The 23,264-nt window shown below is 46.7% G+C and overlaps 2 protein-coding genes across 8 annotated transcripts in view; both read right to left on the bottom strand.

The window, feature by feature from the left end:
* The window catches only part of lyst (lysosomal trafficking regulator), a 262,116-nt gene that overhangs the window by 88,030 nt on the left and 150,822 nt on the right, over positions 1–23,264 (bottom strand). The gene's annotated exons all lie outside the window — the stretch shown is intronic.
* On the bottom strand, positions 6,167–9,513 carry irf2bp2a (interferon regulatory factor 2 binding protein 2a). Its single transcript, XM_070977804.1, has 2 exons — positions 7,594–9,513; positions 6,167–7,286 (listed from the first exon to the last, which is right to left on the bottom strand). The coding sequence occupies exons 1-2, from the start codon at positions 8,426–8,428 to the stop codon at positions 6,568–6,570; spliced, it is 1,554 nt and encodes a 517-aa protein (XP_070833905.1). The 5' UTR covers positions 8,429–9,513; the 3' UTR covers positions 6,167–6,567.

Genomic DNA, 23,264 nt, shown 5'->3' with positions numbered 1-23,264 from the left:
TTGATTGACAACAACATTAGCACTCAGAGGAGAAATAGCTCCCACTCACAGTTATGTAACATACAAAGAAACTACAGCGAGGTTGTGGATGGGTATTAGTGTGCATGGGCTTACGTGCGTATGTGCGTGTGTGTGTGTGTGTGTGTGTGTGTGTGTGTGTGTGTGTGTGTGTGTGTGTGTGTGTGTGTGTGTGTGTGTGTGTGTGTGTGTGTGGCATGTACACGCATCGTATTCCCAGATAAAAACACAAGTGACAGAATATCTAAGAGTTGCTCTTATCTTCTGACAACTGTATGCCTTCAAGGAGATGAAAGGCAATGTACAACACACCGAGGATCTCTCGGGAATCCTGGATTTATGCAGCACATAAAAAGTTGTCTCTGAGATTTTTTCGTGGCACTTTGTTGTTCGGCAAAGTGATGGTGAAAGTTTAATTGTGTGGTTGTGGTGGAGGCAGCTGATTTCCTCGCATGCAGACACAGAGCGCTGTGTCCCAGCTTGAACTGGCGATAATTGTCCGTGGCCAAGGCCCTACAGAGGAGCGAGCGAAGAGCAGACGGGGACAGGAGGAAATGAGCATCCCATAATACATCACCACAGATCTGCTGACACACCCCGGAAACCGAGCTATTCATCAGCCCACCAGCTCTCGTCAGGCCCTCCGCAGACCAGCCAAGCAAAGCCAGTTAGCATTCAGATAGTCAGCCAAAATATTTTATTACATCACATCACTGTAGCTGTTTCCTTCGGATCTTAACATGAATCTCTGTACCAGCCCGCTATTTGAAATGATCTGCTTCGTCTCAGTATGGTGATTTCGGGCGCATTCTTCGCCTCCTTACATGCGCTTTGTGTCGTTTTTCAGCTTAAAAGGCCGTGCACAGACGGCCCCCGTGAGCCATCACATCCATTTGAATCCAGTCTCTCAGCTGACTAAACAAGCACCTCGGGGGTGAAGAGGGACAGACAGTCACCTGCTACCCCCCGTATGCCTTTAGACACACAAATGCCACACACACACGCCACAACCACCACAAAGCTGACAGCTCAGCCAAAAGCCAATTCACCAGCCACACAGAGAAAGACAGCAGCAGACAGTCAATCTCTGTGATTGCATCCGAGTTTTTGAAAAGGTCTGGCTCACTGTCGTCCAGCGTACACGCTGAATGTTGATGAGCCATAATTGATTTGTGATTTACCAAAGCACTGCCAGTGTACAGCAGATCACCTGGCCAAGGATCCTTCCAGAGCAAAGCCGTGCTAGCTGCTCACGTTTACTTTTAGCTCGGCTCATATTGACAGCTAACTCTAACTTTAGCTCTGCATGTCAGAGGTGGCAACAAGCATCTTACTACTGTGACATGGCATGCCCCTCCCAGAGGCCAAGAATATATATGTCTGGAAGATAGAGTTCAGCCAGAGAAAAAGGGAAGTCATGACTTCTGTTTAACACAATTGGATCTCTTTAGCTGTTCAGATCTGCTGGGGTATTTTTACATTACAAATTTCACAAATGGAGTAAATTTAGAACCCCTCGTGGGCTATGTTCTACAGCCATATTGTTATGCACAGAATATTCTCGATCGCAGGAGACAACACTCCCCTCTCTCGCCTCCTATTTTTCATTTGGCACAGTAGCAGCACGCCATCTTATCAGCTGATCGTGAGCCAGAAGCTAGGAGTAGTTGCTCAGCAGAAAAAGGAGGGATTGTGCTGGGCTCGGCTATGATAGGAGAAAAAACACAAATGCTCTTGGATCAGTCCCATGCTTTGTCCTCATCTCTCACGTTGCCTCTTTCCCTTGTTCATTTTTTATCCTCTCTCCTTTCATCTTTTTGTCCTGCACCCCCTGTCCTTCCTCTGCATTCGGCTCACTCTCTTCCTCCACCTCTCTCTCTCTTTCTCTCTGCTCCACTTATAAGATTTGGCAGCACTCCAAGATCTGAGAAAAACATTGGAGGCATAGCCTCGTTTTGATGTCTGGAAAGAGAGGGAGGCTGAGAGTGAGAGAGCGAGCGAGACCTCATTTCCATTTCACAGAATTGATTCACAGCAACACCACAACAGAAAGACGGAATACAGGAATATCGAGAGTGTGAGTGTAACCGCCAGTCAGAGACAAAAGGAAGGATGGGGGAAAGGCAGGCACAGATCTTAGATTGCAAGAAAAAAAAGGAAAATTAGGTTCACAAAGTATGATGACTGCATGTGTAAAGAAATGCAGAGGCAAACATAAGGGACAAAGAGGAGAAGCGAAAAGGAAAAATATGCATTTTGCTTGTGTGACCTCTGGAACACACTGTTTTTGTTTCTAGATTATTCTCTACATAGAAAATAGCCAAACTGCAATACAAAAAACACCCAAACTCATTGAACTCCAGCACAGAAAAACACCAAACCATTGGTAGGCCTTTTGCAGTAAATGGGTCTCATACCAGTCTGAGAGAACACAAATTTGGCACTCAGCATTGTAATCATCTTAACTCTGCAGGCCTTCATGGTAAACAGGCCAGAGCAGTCAAATGTAAAAACCCCCCTCTACGGGCCGAGCCAAGAATCAGAAGGGAAATTTTACACATCCTGCGGATTCAGCCATGCTCCTCCTAATTGCTGGTTGGAGCTCCAGCTTCTCCCCCGGTGCTGAGAAGAGAAACCGTCATTACTAGTCTCGCAGGAGCCCGAGCCCAACTCCAAAGGGAAACTTTGATTGATGAAAAGAAAAAAGAGGCAGATCCGAGCGTGTCCTCGATACAACATTTGCTGTGACCTTGTTTTCCCTGACAGGTCTAAAATTAACCAAGCGGATCAGTTATACTGGGAGCGGAGAAATGTGGACCAGATTCTCCTTTTGGCGCGTCCCTGTCTCTGCTTGCTTTCAGGGGATTACAGCAGCACGAGCGTGCCTTTTGATTTATTGGACTAAACATAGATTCATTAGTGAAACAGCTGGCTACATCGAGTGCTTCACTGTCTCCCACACAGGCCTTCCCTCCCTCCACCCACCCCACCGGACTATATTCAACATTTTAATGTAAAATAAATGCCTCAGGATTACAGCATATAGCGCGCTTCAGTGTAGAGCATTAGTGTTATCTGCTCTTTCTAACTAAATGTAATAATTCATAAACTACTGGAGTATTTCTTCATTTTATCAAGATTAAGGTGGCACAATTGTACCAGAAACATCAAAGTCGTGCTTATCTGATCAGGGAAGTGCACGAGAAAACGCGTCGCATGCGCCAAAGACAACAAATATGAACTCTGACCAGTTTTGGCTTATCTGTCACATAAACATCTTTGTGTAACACCAACACTGCATACCAGCCTACAGTTCAGTTAACCATTAAGGGGGGAGGCAGGGAGGCAGCAGACTCTGTTTCACCTATCTGTTATTGCCTTTCACTTAGCTTGATTAACAAGATGGCGTCAAGTAAATCAATCAAACAGCCAATGAGGGATTTTATGACCATTGATTAGGCTGTGTTTTGCAGCCGCCTGACAAAGAATGTCTGGGTTGCAGAGATATTTCACAGCTGGAGCCTCCACTCTTACAAACCGCATGACTGCAAGCCAACCTGTGCTGTAGCTTCAGACAAAAGCTATTATCATAAAGCAGCGGAAGGAGGAGGGATCCAAATTAATCTTTGCCTGAGGAGATATCAGTTTCACCTGGACTTCACCTGGCTCAGCCTCAGATGACACGTCTTACTAGGTTTTCCATAAAACGACTCCAGGCTGAGAGCACATCAAAGTCAATAAATGTTTGTCTCATAAAGCAGGAGCTTAAACATTAAAAATCCCTGAAGGTTCTTATAAGTAAACAAAATGAAAGCCTGTGAGTCATTAACCACAAATGGCTCCTGCTTGATTATACTGAAAACAGAGGGGATGTTTCACTGGAGTAGTAGTATAAACAAAATATATATATATAATCATAAAAATTAAAGCTGCACTTTATGCCATCAACTCTGTGTGACCTTGTCTTCACATGATGGTTGTTTACTGAAATCTCTCCATAATGTTCCCCTTCTCTGCACATGAGTCGACAGGCTGCACCGGAGCATCTGCTGTGCACCGATTTCACTGGTAACTATGCAACACCAGAGCATTGTGTTATGACAGAGCCACTTCCAGGGACACGTTATCACCGTATTGGATATGGTGCAGGTTATTTTAGTCAGCACTGAACAAACAGGTTCTGTCTCTGCGGCGATAAATCTTTGCAGTGGGGGAGAGACGTGTTCTTTTGTGTCTCCTTGCATCATATTTCACGCCAGGTTCGTCTACGATATTCTCACATGTGGCTATTTAAGTTTGGCTCCCAGCAACCTGTTTTGAGGAACAAGCAGGTCAAAATGCCAACTAATATATATGAAAAGAAAAAAAAACCCCTCTGAGAACAGTTTATAAGATGGAAAATGGAGTGGGTGTGTTGGTGGGCTCAGTAAAGCGTTTCCCTTTATCAAACTGGGGTTGCGTTTAAAGTCCAACTGATAAGATAACTCATGAAAGAGCGGAAAAGGACTATAAACAAACAGCTGTCTTTGAAAGCCGTACCCATGAAAAACAGGTTTCTGTCGGTCAAATGCTATTCAGCCTCAGATCACACTGTAAGAGCTGCCATTTGCTCTAAATGAGCTCATTTTGTCCGAGGCTCCCTTTTTAGCGTCCTCAATTGGGGGAGACGATAATTATCCATGCCCTTCTTAGTTGGCTAAACAGTGGGGTGCAAAGGCTATGTTTTCATTCAACATTATGAATCAATCAGTTCATCAGGACACCACACGGCTTATTAAGGAGCGGGTAATCCCTGTTGAGACACTGAGGTGGCTAAACCAAAATACGTTTGAAACACGTCTGTCAGTGCAGTGAGATCAATAAATCCCCAGTTGATGAACAGATTCACCAAGTGAACTAAAGCACAACAAAGCAACATTGGAGCCATCTGTGGGCACTTAATTAACAAAAAAACAACCTGCTGTTTTGAGGGCTGCACTGACAGCTTGATAAAACATGAGCAGGAAGCAGATTATGTGTCAAATAATTATGCAACTGCCTACTACACCAAGTCCCCCTCTCTGCCAGATATTAATCTCCATGTCAGTGTCCGTTTGCTGCAGCGTCAGCTACATGGGAGTGACATTTCTTTGTCTGAGGGAGCGAACACAGTCTCAAGATTGCTTCTCTTTTGCAGACACAGTAACAACTGCAGTTTGTCTCTTAACGACCCCATAAGCCGCTCATTGCTTTGTAGAGATGAGTCTGGCTGCCTACTTGCCATAACGGAGATTGCTGTTTTTATGGCTGTGCTGCTATGAATCTGCAACAATTACATTTGCATCTGGAGATACAGAGCGAGGTTGGTATGTAAGGCAGCAACAGCGTTATTGTTTACTCTGGAAGAGCACACACTGCATACTGAGGCAGAAATCTGCTCCTAGCATGAGGGAGAATGCAGTAGTATCAGTGTTGGTGTGCGTTCGTGTGGCTCAGTGCACCACACTAAATGCTTAAATTGAAAGTAAAGGGGTGTTGCTGCAGTGCTAATGTGTCCAGCTCATGCTTGGAGGGTCTTTGAAATACTTATTTTTATTCAGAATTTGTTAACTGCTTCGTGAATCAAACATATGGTTATATGAAAAATAACAGATTCGTCTAAAATCAGCATCTTCAGACTGTGCACACAAGCTTGAAAATGTGTCGCGCCAGTAGAAAACCTAAGAATGTCGTTCAGAGTGGTTAATTTCAGCAAAAGTCCTAATTTGTGGTTACACAACATGCCTACACTATGGTATCATGTTGACAATCATGCACTTCCTCACATTACTGACTCAACAGATTCCAGCTGACTGAACATGACTTGGCACCTATTCCTGTACGCTGCAATCACTTACAGCGATGCACAAACTGGAGCAAATTTGGGACAATGTGTCTGGCTTCTTTTTCCAGCCATGCTTTTCTCCACGAATCACGAAGAAGGCGTGTGTGCAGAAAAGCTGCCGTTCTGCAGCGTGAAACAGTAGCCTACTCATGTTGTGCAGCGTAAATCAAGTCTCCTGAGCTGTCACAACAAGCCTGCGTAGCAGAGCACAGAGCCCTAGTCTCATCGTCTGTCCACAGTCCCGTGTAACTTAATCACTCAAATGAAGCAAGCTCAGACAATAAGTTCATACAAGATCAGAAATTGTATTTGGCAATTTTTAAACAAGTGCATACAAGTACAGCTAAAAGCATTTCAGTTTTGCCAAGTGCTCGTAGAGTAGCATTAGTCACATTCTACGTTAAACAGGAACTGCCACCAGACCTAGAAGTACATCAAGAATTTTGTTAAACATCAACAAAGAGGAACGTAGTCCATTATAATGAGTACATACCTTTATCTTCAAAAATATAGAAACACAATGTATTCAAAAATCAAAAATTATACAACCATGTTTACGAAGTATACTCTTCCCTTGGGTCCAATATGTACAAGTCCGTTAGTTTGCTTGAATGGTATGTATGTGATATTTATATATTTATACTCATATTTTTGCTTCCCCTCCCCAAAGAAGTGTTCAAACAAAATCAAGGGTCCCTCTCCTTTTTTACTTTGACATCTCCCGCAAGGATGGTGGCGATTTCTCCTTGCATGAAAGCCCATGGTACGTTCGAGCCAACCAGGGGACATTTCTCTCCACTGGGACAGTACACTTCACCCGTGGCACCTTGCTGCTTTATGCTTTCCCTCGAGCACGGGAAGCAGAACTTGTGAGAGGGCACAGACGGACACTGAACAAAGTGCGTGTCCTCCAAACGCTCGTGGCACAGCGTGCAGCACAGGGGTATGCTGCCGGGTACCGAGGAGTCCGGAATGCTTTGGGGGTGCACTTGGTCCATGCCTGGCACGTGGGGGGTACCTGCACCAGATGCATCTCTCTGTGCCAGCCTCCTCTGATTCATGGAGGACGGCGACAGGGGACTGCTGCTGTTCCTCCGGGTGGTGGAGTGGACTTGATTGGCGTCCTTGGGAGAGCTGTTCCCACCTGCATTGTCTGCCGCCATGATGAGCGCCGCCATGGGGGACTGGCCGTTCTGGGCTGCCTCAGGTGGGGTGGTGCGGGAGTGGGGGGATATTGTGGAGGGGGGAGAGGCGAAGCTTGGCGGGGGAACTGGAGGCATTTTCAGTCCGTCAGTAGGTGGTGGTAACCACTGCTGTCCTTCTCCATTGAGCTTGGCAGCTGTCCCCTCTCCCTCTGGTTCAGGCGATGCTTTTCTCTTCATGTTCCGGGGGTGTTTTCCTCTGTCTGGAGGTGGGAAAGGGTTAAACAACATAGTTGAGTTGCACAGCTCAGACAAGCATCAACAATTACCCTGGAACGGAGACATGCATTTTTTGATGCTCCACGCTGCACCACAGGGTACATAACAATAACAACCAGCATAACAAATATGAGGAAAAATAATGGTTTGTGCAGCTTGAATTTTGCAGACATGCCACTGCATTTGTTCATTATTAACTCATTCCTGAACTCGCACAAAGACGACGGAAAAATGAAAATTTGCACAAAATAAGCACTGTGTGCGTGGATTTTAAGTCTACTGGTTGCTCACCTGATTTGGAAGCCGTGGCGCTGGCCTCGTAGCCCATAACCCTTTGTTGCATGGCCGCATGGTCCTTCTTGAACCTGTTGTCGAAAGTGTGCAGAGCCATCAGGTCCCTCACCGTTTTGCCCTTCCCCATCCAGTCCGCGTCTGCCCTGTTTTTGTGGCTCTCGGAGATCTCCGGCGTGAGGCTGTCCGGTCTGTGCTTCTCCTTCACCTCTCTGTCGTGCTCGGTGCTGGAGACCGAGGCGGGTCTCTTGCCCAGGTCGGCGGGACTACCGCCGGCCATTGCGGAGGGAAGCCCCATCTGGCCCGGTCTCCCGTTGACGGCGTGCACCGGGGGCATGTTCCCGTTAACCAAAGGCACTAGATTCGGGGGGACCGTGCTATTCCTGCGCGGGTTGGGGCTCTGGCGGTTCAGCTCCGGAGGCTCGTCAGGCTTAGGAAATCCATTGGGGACGGGAATGCCGTTCGCCTGCCTGCCAGACTGATACTCTGGACCCAGTCTGGGCGGGCGGTCGGAGGACAGCGGGTAGCGGTCCAGCGGCTGCGGCGGCCGCGAGCCGGGGTCTCCCGCTGCAGCGTGGTTGATCGCCTGGATCTCTTTCCCGGAGAGCTGCGACTTCCCCGGCCCGGGAGACCTGCCCTCCTGAAACCCGTGAGCCCTCTTGAGCTGCCGGGCCGTCTCGATGACAAACTCAATGCGGTCTGCTCCTTCGTAGTTGACACATCCCCTGCAGACGGGCTCGGTAAAATCCCAGATCATGGCCCACGGCATGCGGGGCAAGTCGCATAAATAACACGACTGCCTCCTGGAAGAAGCAGCGACCGCCGCGGACGACATAGCGCTCGTCGTCGACCCCCCGAAAACAAACCCAAAATGTGTCTTCTTCTCACGCTTCCCTCCGAGCTCCCTTTAAAAGCCAATAAAAGAGCAAGTTCCCGTCGTGGAAAAAAAGAGAAACTCGTCTTCTCCCGACTTTTCGAGCGACAACGCTGAAGTTTTAGAGGGAGAAGTTCATGTCGGTGTGTACTTTACTACGGCGCTCCTCTATCTATCTCCACTGACTCTCTACTACTGGCTCAATGTGGAGCAGTGACGTCACCACGGAGCTCTAAACGCCTGCTTCCACTTCAGTTTCTATTGACTTGATTTCTTCGACAGACCCCCCTCCATCCTCCCCCCTCGGTTTACTGCAGCCTCTGTCACTCACTGCTTTTTTCATTTTAATTTAATCACTTGAACCCCTGCCAAAACTGCACCCAGTTCAGCTTCCACCGCCGCCTCCTGACTGAAGGGAATAACCCACAGCTCGTGTTATTATTATCAAACCTGCAAAAAAAATAGGACTCCGGGTCCGCCGATACCAGCCTGCCTGCAGCGACAAAGAGATTTTGATGAAAAAGCGTGGCTGTAGGTTAGCAGCGGACCGCCAGGGGATAAAAAAGAGAGTCGCCAGCTCCTCCGGTTGACTGCTGCTTTGTCCTAAATTCAGAGCTTTATCCGGTTCAGGCTGAAAAACGCTCGCTGCAGCTTGTTTTTCTCAATGCACAGCGCCTCGACGCCATGAGCTGCTACTACTACTGCTGTGCAATGAATGAGGTGGGTCGACCCTCGCAAAAACTAGGCTACTGTAATACAATGGCATTTAAAAAATATAAATATATACAGAGATTGGCAAAAAATGTGTAGCAGCATAATTTTTTATGGCAAAATGAAGTCAATTCATAGGGACTATTTTAGGATCAGCTCGTTTTCGTGTCAGCTTACCAGCGTGAATTCAACATGCGCTGACTGGTTTTTAGATTATTTCCCTGCCATGTTGATAGAAAGAAAGAAAGAAAGAAAGAAAGAAAGAAAGAAAGAGGCGCCTCCATTAGCCAGTAAGCAGGAAGCTCTGTCATGAGATGGGGATTTCCAGCCAGTGTGTTGTAAACTTGAATGGATCTGGGGTTACAGCATGAATATAGCTCTGCCCACATTTTATTCTAGTGCACTGAACAGTCAGTCATCCAGATCTGCCACCACTAAATGAAATTACACTGGAATGAATCAGCCATTCAGACTGTTTTTTTTTTTTAGTGGTTGAGTTTAACCATTAAACTCAAGCTGAAACGAACAAAAAGGGATGTCTTCGTGTGGGGGGTGTAACAAGATTCATGACAACATTTTCAGGCTGAATGTTTAACACGACAAGGGGGGAAATATGTGACTAGAAACGGGTCATATGCCAAAAATCCCCTGAAGTAAAAGTGTAGGTTTGAACCGGAGGAGTGTCCCAGTAGTTTGGATTCCTCCCTCTCATCTGGGCTCATTCCAGCTCATTGCAGCTTAGCCTCGGGCTTTGGGTGAGGCAATGCGTCTGTAACCTGCAGACACAAAGCAGGATATGTTTGTGCAAGTCCATGTGACGTTGGAAACAGGAAGCAAGATGTTTAGTCACGTACCCTCATCCGCCTCACCCATCTACGGGACGTCAGGCCAATTGGCTCCCTGCCTGCGGCCATGATCACGTACTGTGGCATGAGGCTTTTCTTCAAAGGCTTTCCATAAACTGAGGCGGCCATGTTGCTCATCTGTTGCAACCCATCACATGTAATTGTGGTGCAGTCACCATATGATTTTACACGATGGTCTCGGTAACACTGCTAACACGAGGCACCTAACCTTGCAACACAATAATATTATTCCCTTTTAGAAGAGTCAGAGACACAATGAGGAGGTTTTAGTGCCGTCAGCGTTACGCTCACTGTACACTACTGTATTAACACACCGTGTTGAGTCTCCACTTTCACTCACATCTCAGTCCGCTGTGGGTGAACAACACTAGGAAGTGTTTTATGACACAGTTAGGAAACGGCTGTTGCGAGGGTCAGAATAAACAAATTCTTTCCTTAAGATTGGTGGGAAACCGTTGCCTAATGCTTTGATCCTTTGGTTTCCACTCCGTCGATGTTTGTGCAAGCAAATAGCTGCACACTGTTATGCAAGACGGAGGCATGCTGAGATTCAATTAAATCCTAAATGACCTGAATCTGTAATAGGAAGATCCATTATTTTTTTTTAAAAAGAAAGAAAGCCACAGCGGCTGCATAGCAAAGGCACTGTTATACTGAGCAGAGGCGACAAAGGTCTGAGAGGAAGCCAGACATGCACAGATGGCTCTGATTGGCAATATGAACCGTGTATACAGTAAAATCACCACAGTGTGACCCGGCTGACGGCCGTCTCATTCGAGTCTAGCCACTAAACCAGATGGCGTAGCTGTACAATGCTGCCTTGAACTTCTTTTTTTCCGAGCGGTATGTAAATTGAGACATGAAGCAGCTAAATAAAGAGTGAGAGGTAGGTGATGGCCAGGGGAATACCCAGCATGTGACAGCATCGCAGGCCTGACGAGATGACGTTATTTTTGTTCTATCGCTTTCTGAGGCTGTTAAATTTTATATTGGCCATCTTTTATTCATGGAAGCGAATCATTACAAATTCTCTCTGAAGTTTCCTGCCTTAGCAGAGCGCAGCCCTGGATGTTTTCTCTTGCTTTTTCATTCCTCCATGAGAACAACATTCACGTTATATAACCTTTTTAGCACAACTGCTGCGGCGCGCATTAAGCTGAACCGTAACATGTTGCACAGACATAAAAGGAGGTTACAACAGGACAGTGTGAGGACATCCTGCTGAAGTTAAGCAGCTGTTGTAGTGACCTGCCTTGTAGATTAATAGCTACACAGAATGGCAGAGGCTGGAAACTGTCAGGAGAGTGAATGTTAAGACTGATGTGCTTTCCTTTTGTCTGTAACAGGGAGAGCTAACCATTGAGATTGTCACAGTACCCCAACTACCTTATATATCCTGTTTACGCTGCTATTTTTAGCCACAGATTTGCACAGCAAAGATTAGAGCACAGATAAAATTTGGGGAGCTCTGAAAGATAATGTCAACGCATCCGTCTGCCATATTAGCTGCTTCCTGCTTATGTATTTTTTTAATGGAATGCTCGTTTGAGTATTTTCTTATTGATTTTCTGAATGGGTTAACTCAGTTTCCTGGTTTGCACGATGCAGAGAAATGCTGTGCCGCACATGCACGGAAACACAAGGAAAAACACAGATTAGGCACTTGAAGGAGTCTGCTTTGATATACGTATAAAATGGTGGAATTCAAATAAAATGGAGGGTCGACGGCGAAAGGGAAAAATGTGCTGGGCGGCTGGAATCTGGGGGCTGGAGGCTGCAGAGGTGATGTCATTGGGCCAGAGCAAGAGGCGAGTGAAAAACAAGTCTCTCTCTTTATTCTGATCCTCTTTGCAGTTCCAGTGGGTGTGTGTGTATGTGTGTGTGTGAGGGGGGGCGGGGGGGGGGGGGGGGGGGGGTCTGGCAGTCGGCCAAGGCAAGGGCTGCTGGGAAATGGCAAAGGATGCCAAGCAGGCCCCACCGCCAACATTAGAAGCTCACATCTTTGTTCTCAGAAACCTGGTGTGCTGCCAAAGGCCTCATTTCGGCTCCATGGCATGATTACACTGGATGTAGGCCAACTACTGAGAGCTCGCTCGCTCCCTCCCTCCCTCCCTCTCTCGCTCTCCCTTTATGCTCCCTCCCTAGGCTCCCTCTCTCTCTTTTTCCACTGCCTTCAAAAGCTTTCTGCCAAACATGCAGCAGTTGCCATGGCTGCAGAGAATGGAACATAAAAAAGTGAGTAATGAGTCAGGCTTGGACCCAGATGTGCCACATGTGTAACCATTTAGAAAAAAAACACGATGGTAACATATCCCCTTAATCTGCGGGGCTTGTCGGGGGACAGACGTTGCGGTAAAGAGCAGAGGGCTGAGAGGGGAAATGATCCGCGCCGAAAGATGTAAATGAACATTTTTTTCACATCCATTTTTAAGCAGGAGGTAGTTTCAGGAGGTTGCAGCGCAGAGTTAATTCTGGTAGCCAGCAACAGAAAGACCTGAACCTTGCAGTGTTACGCTTAGGTAACCTTGCATGCATTGCAAGCTGACAACATCATTTCCTGTCCGGTGGAAACCCCCCCAGATATTTTCAGTCACAACCAGACGTTGATGTAAACAAACTTTCCCTTGCCTCTTCTTGCAAAATCAGCACATCGCTTGAAGTCTCTGAGGTTTGGGTTGTCCAGTTCATAAGCTGCTATTAGAATGAGTAACCTGCACACATAAATGGATTCATACTGATTGCCCTTAAAAGGCAGCTGCACGCCTGACTCATAGTTTCTATGTTGAGCATACTGTATTGAGCCGTGCAGTCATTCCAGCTTTGCAACCGACTCAGACAAAATGTTCAAAATGTCATTCTGCTGCATTCTCTCTCTCTCTCTCTCTCTCTCACACACACACACACACACACACACACACACACGTTTCTAATTCCCAGAAGCACAGCGTCGTCCACAGCCACTCCTGCATCAGCACTGCACAAGTTTCTGTACGGCTGGTTTGTTCTTACGCCTTGGCTGATCCTCAGGCAAACTCCAGAGGGACTTGGCACATCCAGCTTCGTTAAGGCTCTTTGTAGTGCATACAGTAGTATGAATATGTATGCGTACAGCAGGTGTGTGTGTCTGTGTGTGCATGTGTCACAGGAACATTTGTATTTGGACAGTTTTTTTTCCAGCATCTTGACAAAGGTTACATATTGTTTCGCTTTTTTTTTTTCTTGCTGAGCCAAAAGGAATGAAAGAGCATTTCACATGTTATGTAACCTCTTCCTCTGAGCCAAAATAAAACTTTCCCAAAGTAGGCTTATTTCTTACCGGAGCTCCTGTCTATTTTTGAGCTGCCATGCTGGAAAATGGACTCTGACATCCCCAGTACAGCAGATATCGCAGCGCTCGGATGTCATGTACTCAAGAGCGGGCATCATTTTTCACTTTGCTGCTGTCCTCTTCTGCCATTTGGTAAAACGGCCTAGTGATTTGAATTTACTCCTTTGCATATATTAATTCAGCCAAACAGTTGCATAAAACCCTGGTGAATAATACATAAAAATATGAGTGAACATGCATATTTATAACGCCTTTATTTATTTCAGGGTTGCTATTGGAAGAAGATCAAAGCTATCCCTTTTCTAGTAACATTTGCCTTGAAAGCAAAAGGGTATATAGAGACATTTCTGTGATGTATAGAATACTAAATAGCATGACTATGAGAGGAAGGAAAGCCAAGAATAGCAAATACTGACCCAATTGGAAAACCTCAAGTCTCTGAATGTTGGGGGGGAAATGTTCATAGATAGCGTGTGGCTAGGGAAAGTAGGGAAGATCATGGATAAATGCAGCTGTAATGCATTGTTTACAGATGTTGTGGCTACATTTGAAAAGTGATATTTCTTTTCCAGCAATTAAGCTCTAAACACATTTACTTGGAAACAGCCCTTTTTTGGTAGCGGCCATAAATCAGCCGAGGTTCCCGTCCTGGATTCCACAGATGCTTCACTGCCCTCTCTTTGATTGTCTGGTTTATGGAGGATGTTTCATCATGTGCTGCGAGCGTCCGTGCCAGAGATGTCCTTCCTCCCCTTTCCATAAAAGTGCAAGTTGTCACGATGGTGTGGCATTCATTATCCGCCTGTGGTTTTGCGGGCCTGGCCCCTGAGCAGCTGGGGAGCATTGGTTGTCACATTCAGCCTCCCGCCACAGTGAAAGATGGGAGGGCAGGAGATGAGTGCTGTCCCCCCTGTCTGTGTGATAAAGCCCCCTTAAAACCACAGTGTCAGGGCATCTGGGCACACGATGCCTCGCCTCCCTCATCCACTTCAAAGCCTTGTCTTAGAAAACAGCTCGCTGTGAGGAGCCGAAATAGAAAATGGAGCTGGAATGACAAGTGCAACTGTGTGTATGCGAATTCACTGGCAGTCAAGTTAAAGGGTAATCACAGTTTATTACAACTTGCACCTTATTTTAATAGCTGTGGCCATGAATTCATACTATCCGTTGTGATGGTATTATACTCACAAAAGTAATAGCTTGAATCTGGAACGTGGTGAGACTGCTACAGTGACCCGCCTGTCAACAAGTAAAACATGTATGACTTTGTCAGAAGGTAAAATCAAAAGTGAGAGTCCTGGTAATGTCAGTATTGATCTCTTATCATCTTTTTGTTGTACTCCAAAGTTCCTAAAATGCGCTGTCAACCTGACCCTGCTGCCGTATGGCTACGTCCTCACTAATCTCTGTCTGAAGCGTTTTAACACCCAATTCAGAAAAACAATTCTTGTACACTGGGCATGCACGTGCTGGTGTTTGCCTCCTGCACACATGGGCAGTAGTAGCATGATGAAATGCAGAATTTAACTACACAACAGCTGCTAGCATAGACAGCAAGGTCAGCAACACCTGTAATCCATTATCCATGCTGAATGAACTGCTGGTGGACAAGGCTCATAGATATATACAGGCTGATGTTGCTTAGTTTCTTCCTGGTCATGTGGTAGGGGCCTGACGAATCAGGGAAGGACACGTCATGACTGATCATGAGCGAGTGAACGTGGGTGTCTGCGTTGTTCTAAAACATCGGAATAGTGTGGCCGTTAGGAGTAAACATAGTAAATGTGCTTTTTAAAACAGAAATATATCGGTGCTGATGTAGCCTCTAAGTAAATCAGGCTATTGTTATCATTGCTAACGGAGAAAACTCGCGAGCTGTGCTGAATGTATAACAAACCGTCTGAGGAGTAATGTGAACCATACCTACAGCAGCGAGGCCAGAAACCGCAAAGAGAACGTTAAATCTACATTTACATTTTATTAGTAGATGTGTTTAACTTTGTCCAAACTTTTTTTTCAGAGCCTTGTGAGTAAAATATTATTGCTGACAGGAATAATGGCCAGCACTACATAAATAAGACCCCATAATTAATAAATATTTTTTCCCCCAGTGCTTTCATGGAAACACTCCCAGTCCCTATTATTTACTGAAATGAAAGTGATGACAGTTCACATTACCTCAGCTTGAACTTCATCTATGACAAACTAGTTTTGCAACAAAGGCAGTGATAGATGTTGTCATGCATACAGTCATTATTCTCAACAGGCACATAGTGGATAGTTTAGTCACAGTCGCCACAACAAGCTCAGATGAAGTGGTACGTTAATACTGTGGGAAGCGCATGGGGTGAATAGCAGAGCCTTGACGCAACACTGAAGTCCCAAAGGGACACGAAAGGACAGAGCGGAGGGAGCACTGTGGGAAAGTTCAGTGCCCTTGGAGGAGCCTGATAAGCCCAAGGTGATATGAACCCGCGTGGTAGCACTGTGCAAATTTGTAACGACTACAAGCTGGCTGCTGATAGACAGCCGTCTTACACCATGTGTTTGCAGAAAACCTGCCTGTCCAAAGGGCACATCGAGCTGGGAGTGGTGGATGTTATCTGTGCAGTTCCAGTTCGTGATGGTAATGTAACGCTGGGTGTGTATTGGGGTTGTTTCACACAGTGGGCATACAGGTTTGGGCAGGTTTCAAACTGTTTTAACATATAAAAGGTTGTGATTACCCCCTCCCATTCTCGCATCAAGTGATGGGATCCACATTGTTCGGCAGGGACACAGATGTGTAACTTGACCTTGCACTATGCAAATGATGTGAAAGCTCTCTGAACAAAGAGGGATAAAGTTCACCTCCACCTTGTTGCCACACAATGTGAGGGAGGAGTCAGACAGCCTTGAAGCAGAAATGGTTTCACACTGACAGGCAGGTCTGGCTACACCCTAGGTTGCCCTGAAGCACAACACACCACCCTCCCTCAATTCCACACTTTTATTTCCACATGTACATATCTACATTGCTCATCAAGAAGCTTCTTTGCACAGCGCTCATTTCTGTCTTCCTTCCTGAGGCTGTGTGACGTGCTCCGCTCTCTCCCTGTTTCTGCTCACATGATACAAGCACTCTGATCAAAAACGCCGTTGCCTAACAACAAGACGAGCAAAGTTCACCTCCTATGTAACTGCCAAAAAAAAAAAAAAAAGCTTTCCAGCTCTCACATGATCCCTGCCAAGTTAACCATTTACAGGGAGGAGGAAGAGCAGAGAGAGGCTTATTCTGGGTAAACAGGGTGCTGTGCTTGCTGTTTGGACTAGTCAAGCTTGCTCATTAACACACAACATGTAGTGACATGAAACTCGTCAGGCTACAAGTCATCCAACACCGACCTAAACAAAGCTCTTTCCTCCTGCCACAAAACAATGCATGCGGGTCACAGCAGCGCAGCGTTCCCATTATGAAACCGCTCTGTCACAAGACGAGTGCCTCACAGGAATGCTGTTGTGACACACTGACGCTGTTGACACAAGGGTTAAATATTGAACCGCTCACACACACACTTAAGCTGCCAGAAGGGCGGGATCTGTAACTGCTCCAGTACCGGTCGGTCATCAGTTTATCTTTCCACTTTGGTCTGCCGCGTCCGCCGCCACCTCCCAACGGTCGGCAGGTTTATCAAAGGAAAAGTCCTCTCTGTTACTGCAGCCAGGTGCAGCTCGGTGTAATGATTCACACAGCAGACACAATACTCCACAGCAGATTGCCGCGCATGTTTGGAGCTTTGCAGAGGTCACTGGGTGCGTGCGTGTGTGCTGGATGCCATGTGCTGATCTCTGGCTCTGTGCTGGTGCAGAAGGTTCAGCAGGAGTTCAGCACACATTCATTATTCATGCATTTCTGTGTATCGAATGATGGCACCGAGGAGCCTCTTTTCTCTCTGAAAAGGTCCAAGCGCTCGAGTGTTCCTCCACTATTTTCTCCCAGTTGCGTGTTTTTTTCTTTATCAAATGTGGAGGAAGAGAATTGAGCAGAGGTTTATTTATTTATGCTCTCAATGGGGACAGATTTTTAAAAAGTGTTCAGTATTTTTTTCTTGGATTTAGACATTGCCATGTGCGATAAGCACAGGAAGCATATCGGTGTAAGTCGTTACAGAAGGGTTTCTTCAGTTTAATGTGTGTTGGCAACGCTTTGAAAAATCCCTGCTTAACAATTCGAGGAAAGCCAAGCCACCTGGAAATCTCATGACTTCCTGAATCTAATTCCAGGCCGAGCTATCAGACTGTCTGACTAGCAGCTTTCATTGGGGGGGTGTAAACATTGAATGTCAGGCATCTTTGCTAGAGCCAGTGTTGAATCAGACATTAGTACTCATGTAATGCTGCAGTGAACTCAAACGCCCCGCAAAGCCCTGATTATATTTTCTCCTTGTCCAACAGATTTATAGCACACTGTGAACTCCAAGTGGAAACTGGCACTGGCTGGACTCTGAACAGGCCTCTACGTAGTCTATTCTTGTTGTTTTCAGTGCAGTCTGCACTTTGCTCCAACCATATAATAACAGATGTGAAGCTAAGGCTTGCAGTTTTGATAACCTGCAATTGCAATCTGAAATGTGCACAGGGGCAACAAGGCAACAGCAAAACAGAGCAAAGGTATTACACCACCAAGGGAGAACCCAGAGCAAAATCCCCTCTCATGTCACAGCGTGCTGCGTTGGCGGACCGTGACCTCATCCAAAGTTTACACGCAGCCGCCTCATGCTGCTTTGTTATCTTCAAAACTTGCAAACCAGCACATTCCAGCCCTCAGCGGCAACAAAAAATGTCAGCGTGCAGATCCTGCTGCGCTGTGAGAAACACGATAAGCAAATAAATGAGCACTTCACCAAGTGAGCAGCAGCACATTTCAGAAAGTAAAAATACACTGGCAGATACACACACTTTCATAAGCAGGGATGTATATAGGTCAGTTGTGGACTCTGATTGGAGCTTTGCGTGTCTGCTTACTCAGCAGCCTGCATCAAGCTCAGCTCGCTTTCAGTCTTTTTTTAAACAGACCACAGGGTAGTAAATAGCTACGAGGAGGATCACAGCCTTCACAGCTGATTGGCTTGATGCTCGCCTGACATAAACAGGAAGCCGGCCGCGCGAGTCAGAGAGGGGAGCGAACAAAGACGGAAGGACCAGAGACAAGCAGAATGTGGTGGCAAGACAAAGAGAGAATGTGTAAAAGCCTGAGGGATTTAGATTTGAGAAGAGAGAAAAAAAAGGTCTTTCTGTTTGTAGCTTGCCATGTGACTCACGGAGGAATTCAGCCTGTGATTCAGTCCTCTGCATCGTCAGCAGTTTGCAATGATAATGGTGATGATGAGGTGGAGACAAAATGCTGCCACTCATAAGCTGCAATGATATCATACTATTCTGTACCTGCAGCGGTTTTATCTCTCTGCATGTTTACACGTCGTTCTTGTTTTATCTGAATCTTTGTGTCCAGTTTCTTTAACTCTAATACGGTGAGATAGATCCAACTTGAAATAGCTGCTGTGAATTTAGAAACCAATCTCCTGTACGTACTTACACCTTCTCAGAAAAGCACTGAACCTCTAATTGCACACTTCTTTTTCAAGCAAAATATGTGAGACCTCACTTTGGGTAGTTGAAATTAATTTCCATTTTCATTTTTATCAGGTTGAACAACTGAAGCGTACAGTGACAAAAATGATTTCACTTCCCTGTAATTCACCCTTCTGGGTGAACATTACACAAGTTCCCTTTTTTAAATCCGTTTAAGCAGGATATTTGCGTATTTTTTGATAATGTCAACGTGATATGCACATTTAAGAGACTCCTTATCAGCTGTTAGTTTAAAATCAAACAGCCAGGAATTAGTAATATAAGACGATGGCGATAGATTGTGCTAAATTCAATGTGAAGCCCCTGGTAGCACTGCGTGCAAAGCACAGGGTTGTTGCATGCCTCTCCGAGGGCTGTGACAGAGCCAAAGCACAGAGTGGAAATAATGAGTGACATATCAGCCCTGCTACCCAAAGAGCTTTTAGAAAAACACCCCTCCTCCCTTCCTCCCCTGTCAACCTACTGTCCCCATGCCTGCCTTTGAAGGTCAGATGAGAAACAAGAGAGAGCACCACCGCCACCTCCAACTGACTGGTTCAAACAGGCCCTGGGAGGAAAGGGGATGGTGGTGTGTGGGGCGTGGCCCACTGAGCATGCCCAGTGAGGAGGAATGCCTTGCAATGGCAACGCAGTGGGCTCTCCCATCTGCTGATGGAGTGAGCACTTCTCGCCCCGGGCTCTTTTCCATCCAGTCTAGTGAGCAGCCAGATCAATTTACTGTGGAATGAACACAAAGTCAGTGGCTGACACACACACACATATTCACACATTCTTTATGTACGACAGCAGCGGCGACGCAGAGCCCTGCACTGCAGCAGGCAGCTGCACAGACAAGCACGCATAGGAATTTACTCATGCATGCAAAAAAATAGTAAGGATGAGGTTGAATCAAAGGGCTGATATATTATTCAGGGAATCTCCCTCTGTACTCGGGCTGAAGTTTACAATCCCTCATCTTTCAACCTCGCTGCACGCAAAGCTCCAAACCACGAGAGCCAATCTTCTGGATGCTTTTCCGCGATCCAAATTCCTGTAACATACTGCTGACTCATCTGATCCGCACAGGCTGAGGTGCCTTCATGATGGTGGCGGTTTTGGGATCAATGGCGCTGACTGACATTTTCATTGTTTAGCTGTGTGCTAGTTCATCATCCCTGTTTTGCTAAAATTCCAGAACAAGACACATTTCTGGAGAATCATGCCCCCCCCCCCCCCAAAAAAAAACAAAAAAACCCACACACACACACATACAGACATGCAAAGTGAGACCACATGTTTTGCCTCTTATGAATAATTGAGGAGCCCTGTCTTGTGTAGTTGAGCAGGCACTGACTGGGCACCCAAGGTGGCAGTCTGAACTACTGTGACAAAATGGTGTTGCGTGAAAAGTGACATTTAAGGCATACTGACGCTAAGGCATATTGTCAGGCTGCTTAATCGCCTGTGTGCGGTAGGCCAGCACACTCACACCACCGGCTCGAGTTAAACTTCTCAGACGCGAGCGTGTGTGTTCGAGGGACAACTCAGAAAATGTTAATCTCCTCAGCTGAATGCCGACCAAGGTGTGATTCGGTTCTATCAGCTCACTCTTACATTATATGAATAATTGAAACACATTGTAGGGGGGGATCTAATGTGTTCTTTTATTTGCAGAGTCACGCCTGTGCTTTCTGATATGCTAATGAAACTCCCCTTGAGTAATTGAGCTGTGCTTTAGAAAATCAGCCCAGGCCTAATGGCGCATTGTCTGGAGGATGATCAAAAGGCAGCCGAGATGAGGATGAGATGTTCTGCGATGATCCGCGGATGACACTGATAATGAGGCACTCGAAGGAGTTTTCAGGCGTGGCGGACGCTGCGGCCGTTTTAGTCACGAACCCGCCAAGGAAAGCCATCTAATTTCATTTGCAGATTCGTCTCTCAAATCTCAATCAGATGAGAATTTTTCTGAGTGAGTGAGATGCCCTTCGCAGTTACATCCTTCGTCTCCCTCCCCTTCTTTGACCCTCAACCCCAAACTATTACGACCCACTCCAGACTGAGCACCGCAGCCCCTTTGCCACCCCACCCCTCCTCATCTCTGCCTCTTGCTTTAGGGTTTCTAAATCAGGAACATCTGACATACTCGCCACCTACTCATGTGTCTCTCTCTGCAACTCCCTGTGACCTCGATCCACCCTCTTACACTGGAATATTGTACGCACTAATCTTGCTATAATACTTCATAGCAGCCCTATGTTCAAACACAACCCGTGACCACATGTACACACAAATAGTGCCAACAAAAGACAGACAGCTGCAGTTCAAATCTGAGCAACAGCTGTGTTCCATTGTCTCACCGGGAGCTGACTGACATTTGAAGCCGGCGATGGCTGCCTTTAAACGCTTCTATTCTGTCTCTCGCCTTCCCTCTTATTTGCTCCCACCATCCGTCCCTCTTTGTCCTCCACCGCCAAACACTTCTCATTCCTGTGATGTTTTCTGGTATCGCTGAGGTCTGCCTAGACACCGCAGTGTCTCCGATTCTCACACAGTAACCGGGGAAGCGCAGAATATGCTCCTTATTTGCCTCCCACTGGAAGCAGACACTCAATCCAACCTCTTCACTGTCAAAAAGGCGCTAGAGATATACTTGGCAAGCTGTGCTTTGCCTTTCCTTGCCCCCCCCCCCCATTCTCAGTGTGTGTATGTATGTATCTTTCAAGCCCTTCATTTCCCAGAAAGGAGCCCAGGATTTATGAGTGCATGAGCTGCCGCGAGCGACATCTCCAGAGAAGGATGAGTGTTTCCTGCAAACAGTTGGGAGGGGAGGTGAGGGAGGTGCTGCTGTATGTGTGTGGGTGGACAGCTCCCATAGAAACACTATCCAGTAACACTTGAAAAGCGTCATCAAGGGGAGGTGTGCTGTGTGTGTGTGTGTGTGTGTGTGTGTGTGTGTGTGTGTGTGTGTGTGTGTGTGTGTGTGTGTGTGTGTGTGTGTGTGTGTGTGTGTGCATGGAGGGGGCGTCTTTCTGAGAAAAAGCCCATGAGGCCTGCAGACCTGTGATTGACAGTTACCTCTGCTGATTACTGGCCCTCAGGGACAGACTCTCGACAACAGCTGCTGCTTCAAACTCACCCTGAACCGATGCTAACTTCAGGTTCACTAAATATGTCCAAACCTGAGTTGTCAGCTTAAGCATGGTATCCAAATCCTGCTCTCCGTCTTTGTTTCGAGGAACGCGTTATAGACATCTGACACGAGAGGACCGCACATCACCTAACAATCCTGCTGAACTGACATGTATTTGCACAGTAACCGAGCCCTTCATCACCGCTCTGTCTTTATCCTAAGCCATCGGGTGCGGACGTGAGGAGTAAAAGTGACTTCATGGTGAGTTGTGTAAGAGCGTGGGGCGAGGCTTGAAAACCGAGCCATGTGAGGCAAACGAAAGTGCTGATGCACTGAAAAGAGAGCCAGTGTTTCTGGAGGCATGCAGATCCAAAAACCCCCGGCAGAAGTCAGATGTCAGAGAGGACAGACAGGGTCCGGAGTCATCGGGGCTGTGTGGACAGTGCGTGGTAAGGGGCCAGATATGGGTGGGGGGTTAGGTTTAGAGGGGGGGATCTATTCCAGTAGAGAGAGAAAGGTCACAGTGTAAGCTGATAAAGGCAGGAGGCAGAGCATGGGGCTGCTTCCAGGCCAGCTAGTCAGCTGACGCCTGCAGCTGTGTTTGGAACATCAATATGAGCCTTGTTCAGCACCCCCCCTCCCTCTAAAACTCTTTCTCCCTCCCTCTGCTGCTCACTCGGTATCCCCTCTCACCCCTCCTCCTCGTCTCCCCTCACGCTGTTTCCTTTTTTTTCCAGCTCTGATTTATGAAAGTAGGGCATGTGCCCATAACTGCTGCATCAAGGCACATGGCTGAGCCTCCAGAGGCACTAAGGCTCTGTTTACATCAGCCCAGACAACTGCACTGCATTGCACAATCGCCACAGGCAAGCTCTGTTATATAAAGATGGGGCCACGCTGGCTCCATTGTTTTTGTTTTTCTGGTTCGTCCTGCCTGTGATTCCTGTACTGCACAAATCTGGACGGACACGACGTCCTCTGATCTCTGACATGTCACTTAGCGCAACCTTTAGCCGAGGACTGAATGTGTCAGCTGTGCACAGAGCATTAAATTTCACATTTCCCAGGCTAAAAATTCATCAAGCATATTTGGATCGAGCAGCTTGGGAACCGCTCCAGGAACTTCAATAGCTGTTTTGTTTTGTGGAG

Source organism: Chaetodon trifascialis, chromosome 13 (assembly GCF_039877785.1).
Source record: "Chaetodon trifascialis isolate fChaTrf1 chromosome 13, fChaTrf1.hap1, whole genome shotgun sequence".
NCBI classification, from domain to species: Eukaryota; Metazoa; Chordata; class Actinopteri; order Chaetodontiformes; family Chaetodontidae; genus Chaetodon; species Chaetodon trifascialis.
Note: the sequence above shows the minus strand (reverse complement) of the source record. Positions and strands in the feature narration are given on the sequence as shown.

Coding starts and splice junctions, on each gene's coding strand:
- irf2bp2a (XM_070977804.1), bottom strand. CDS start 8,428: ATGTCGTCCGCGGCGGTCGCTGCTTCTTCCAGGAGGCAGTCGTGTTAT. Junction 7,287..7,593: donor CGCCACGGCTTCCAAATCAG/GTGAGCAACCAG, acceptor TCCCACCTCCAG/ACAGAGGAAAACACCCCCGG.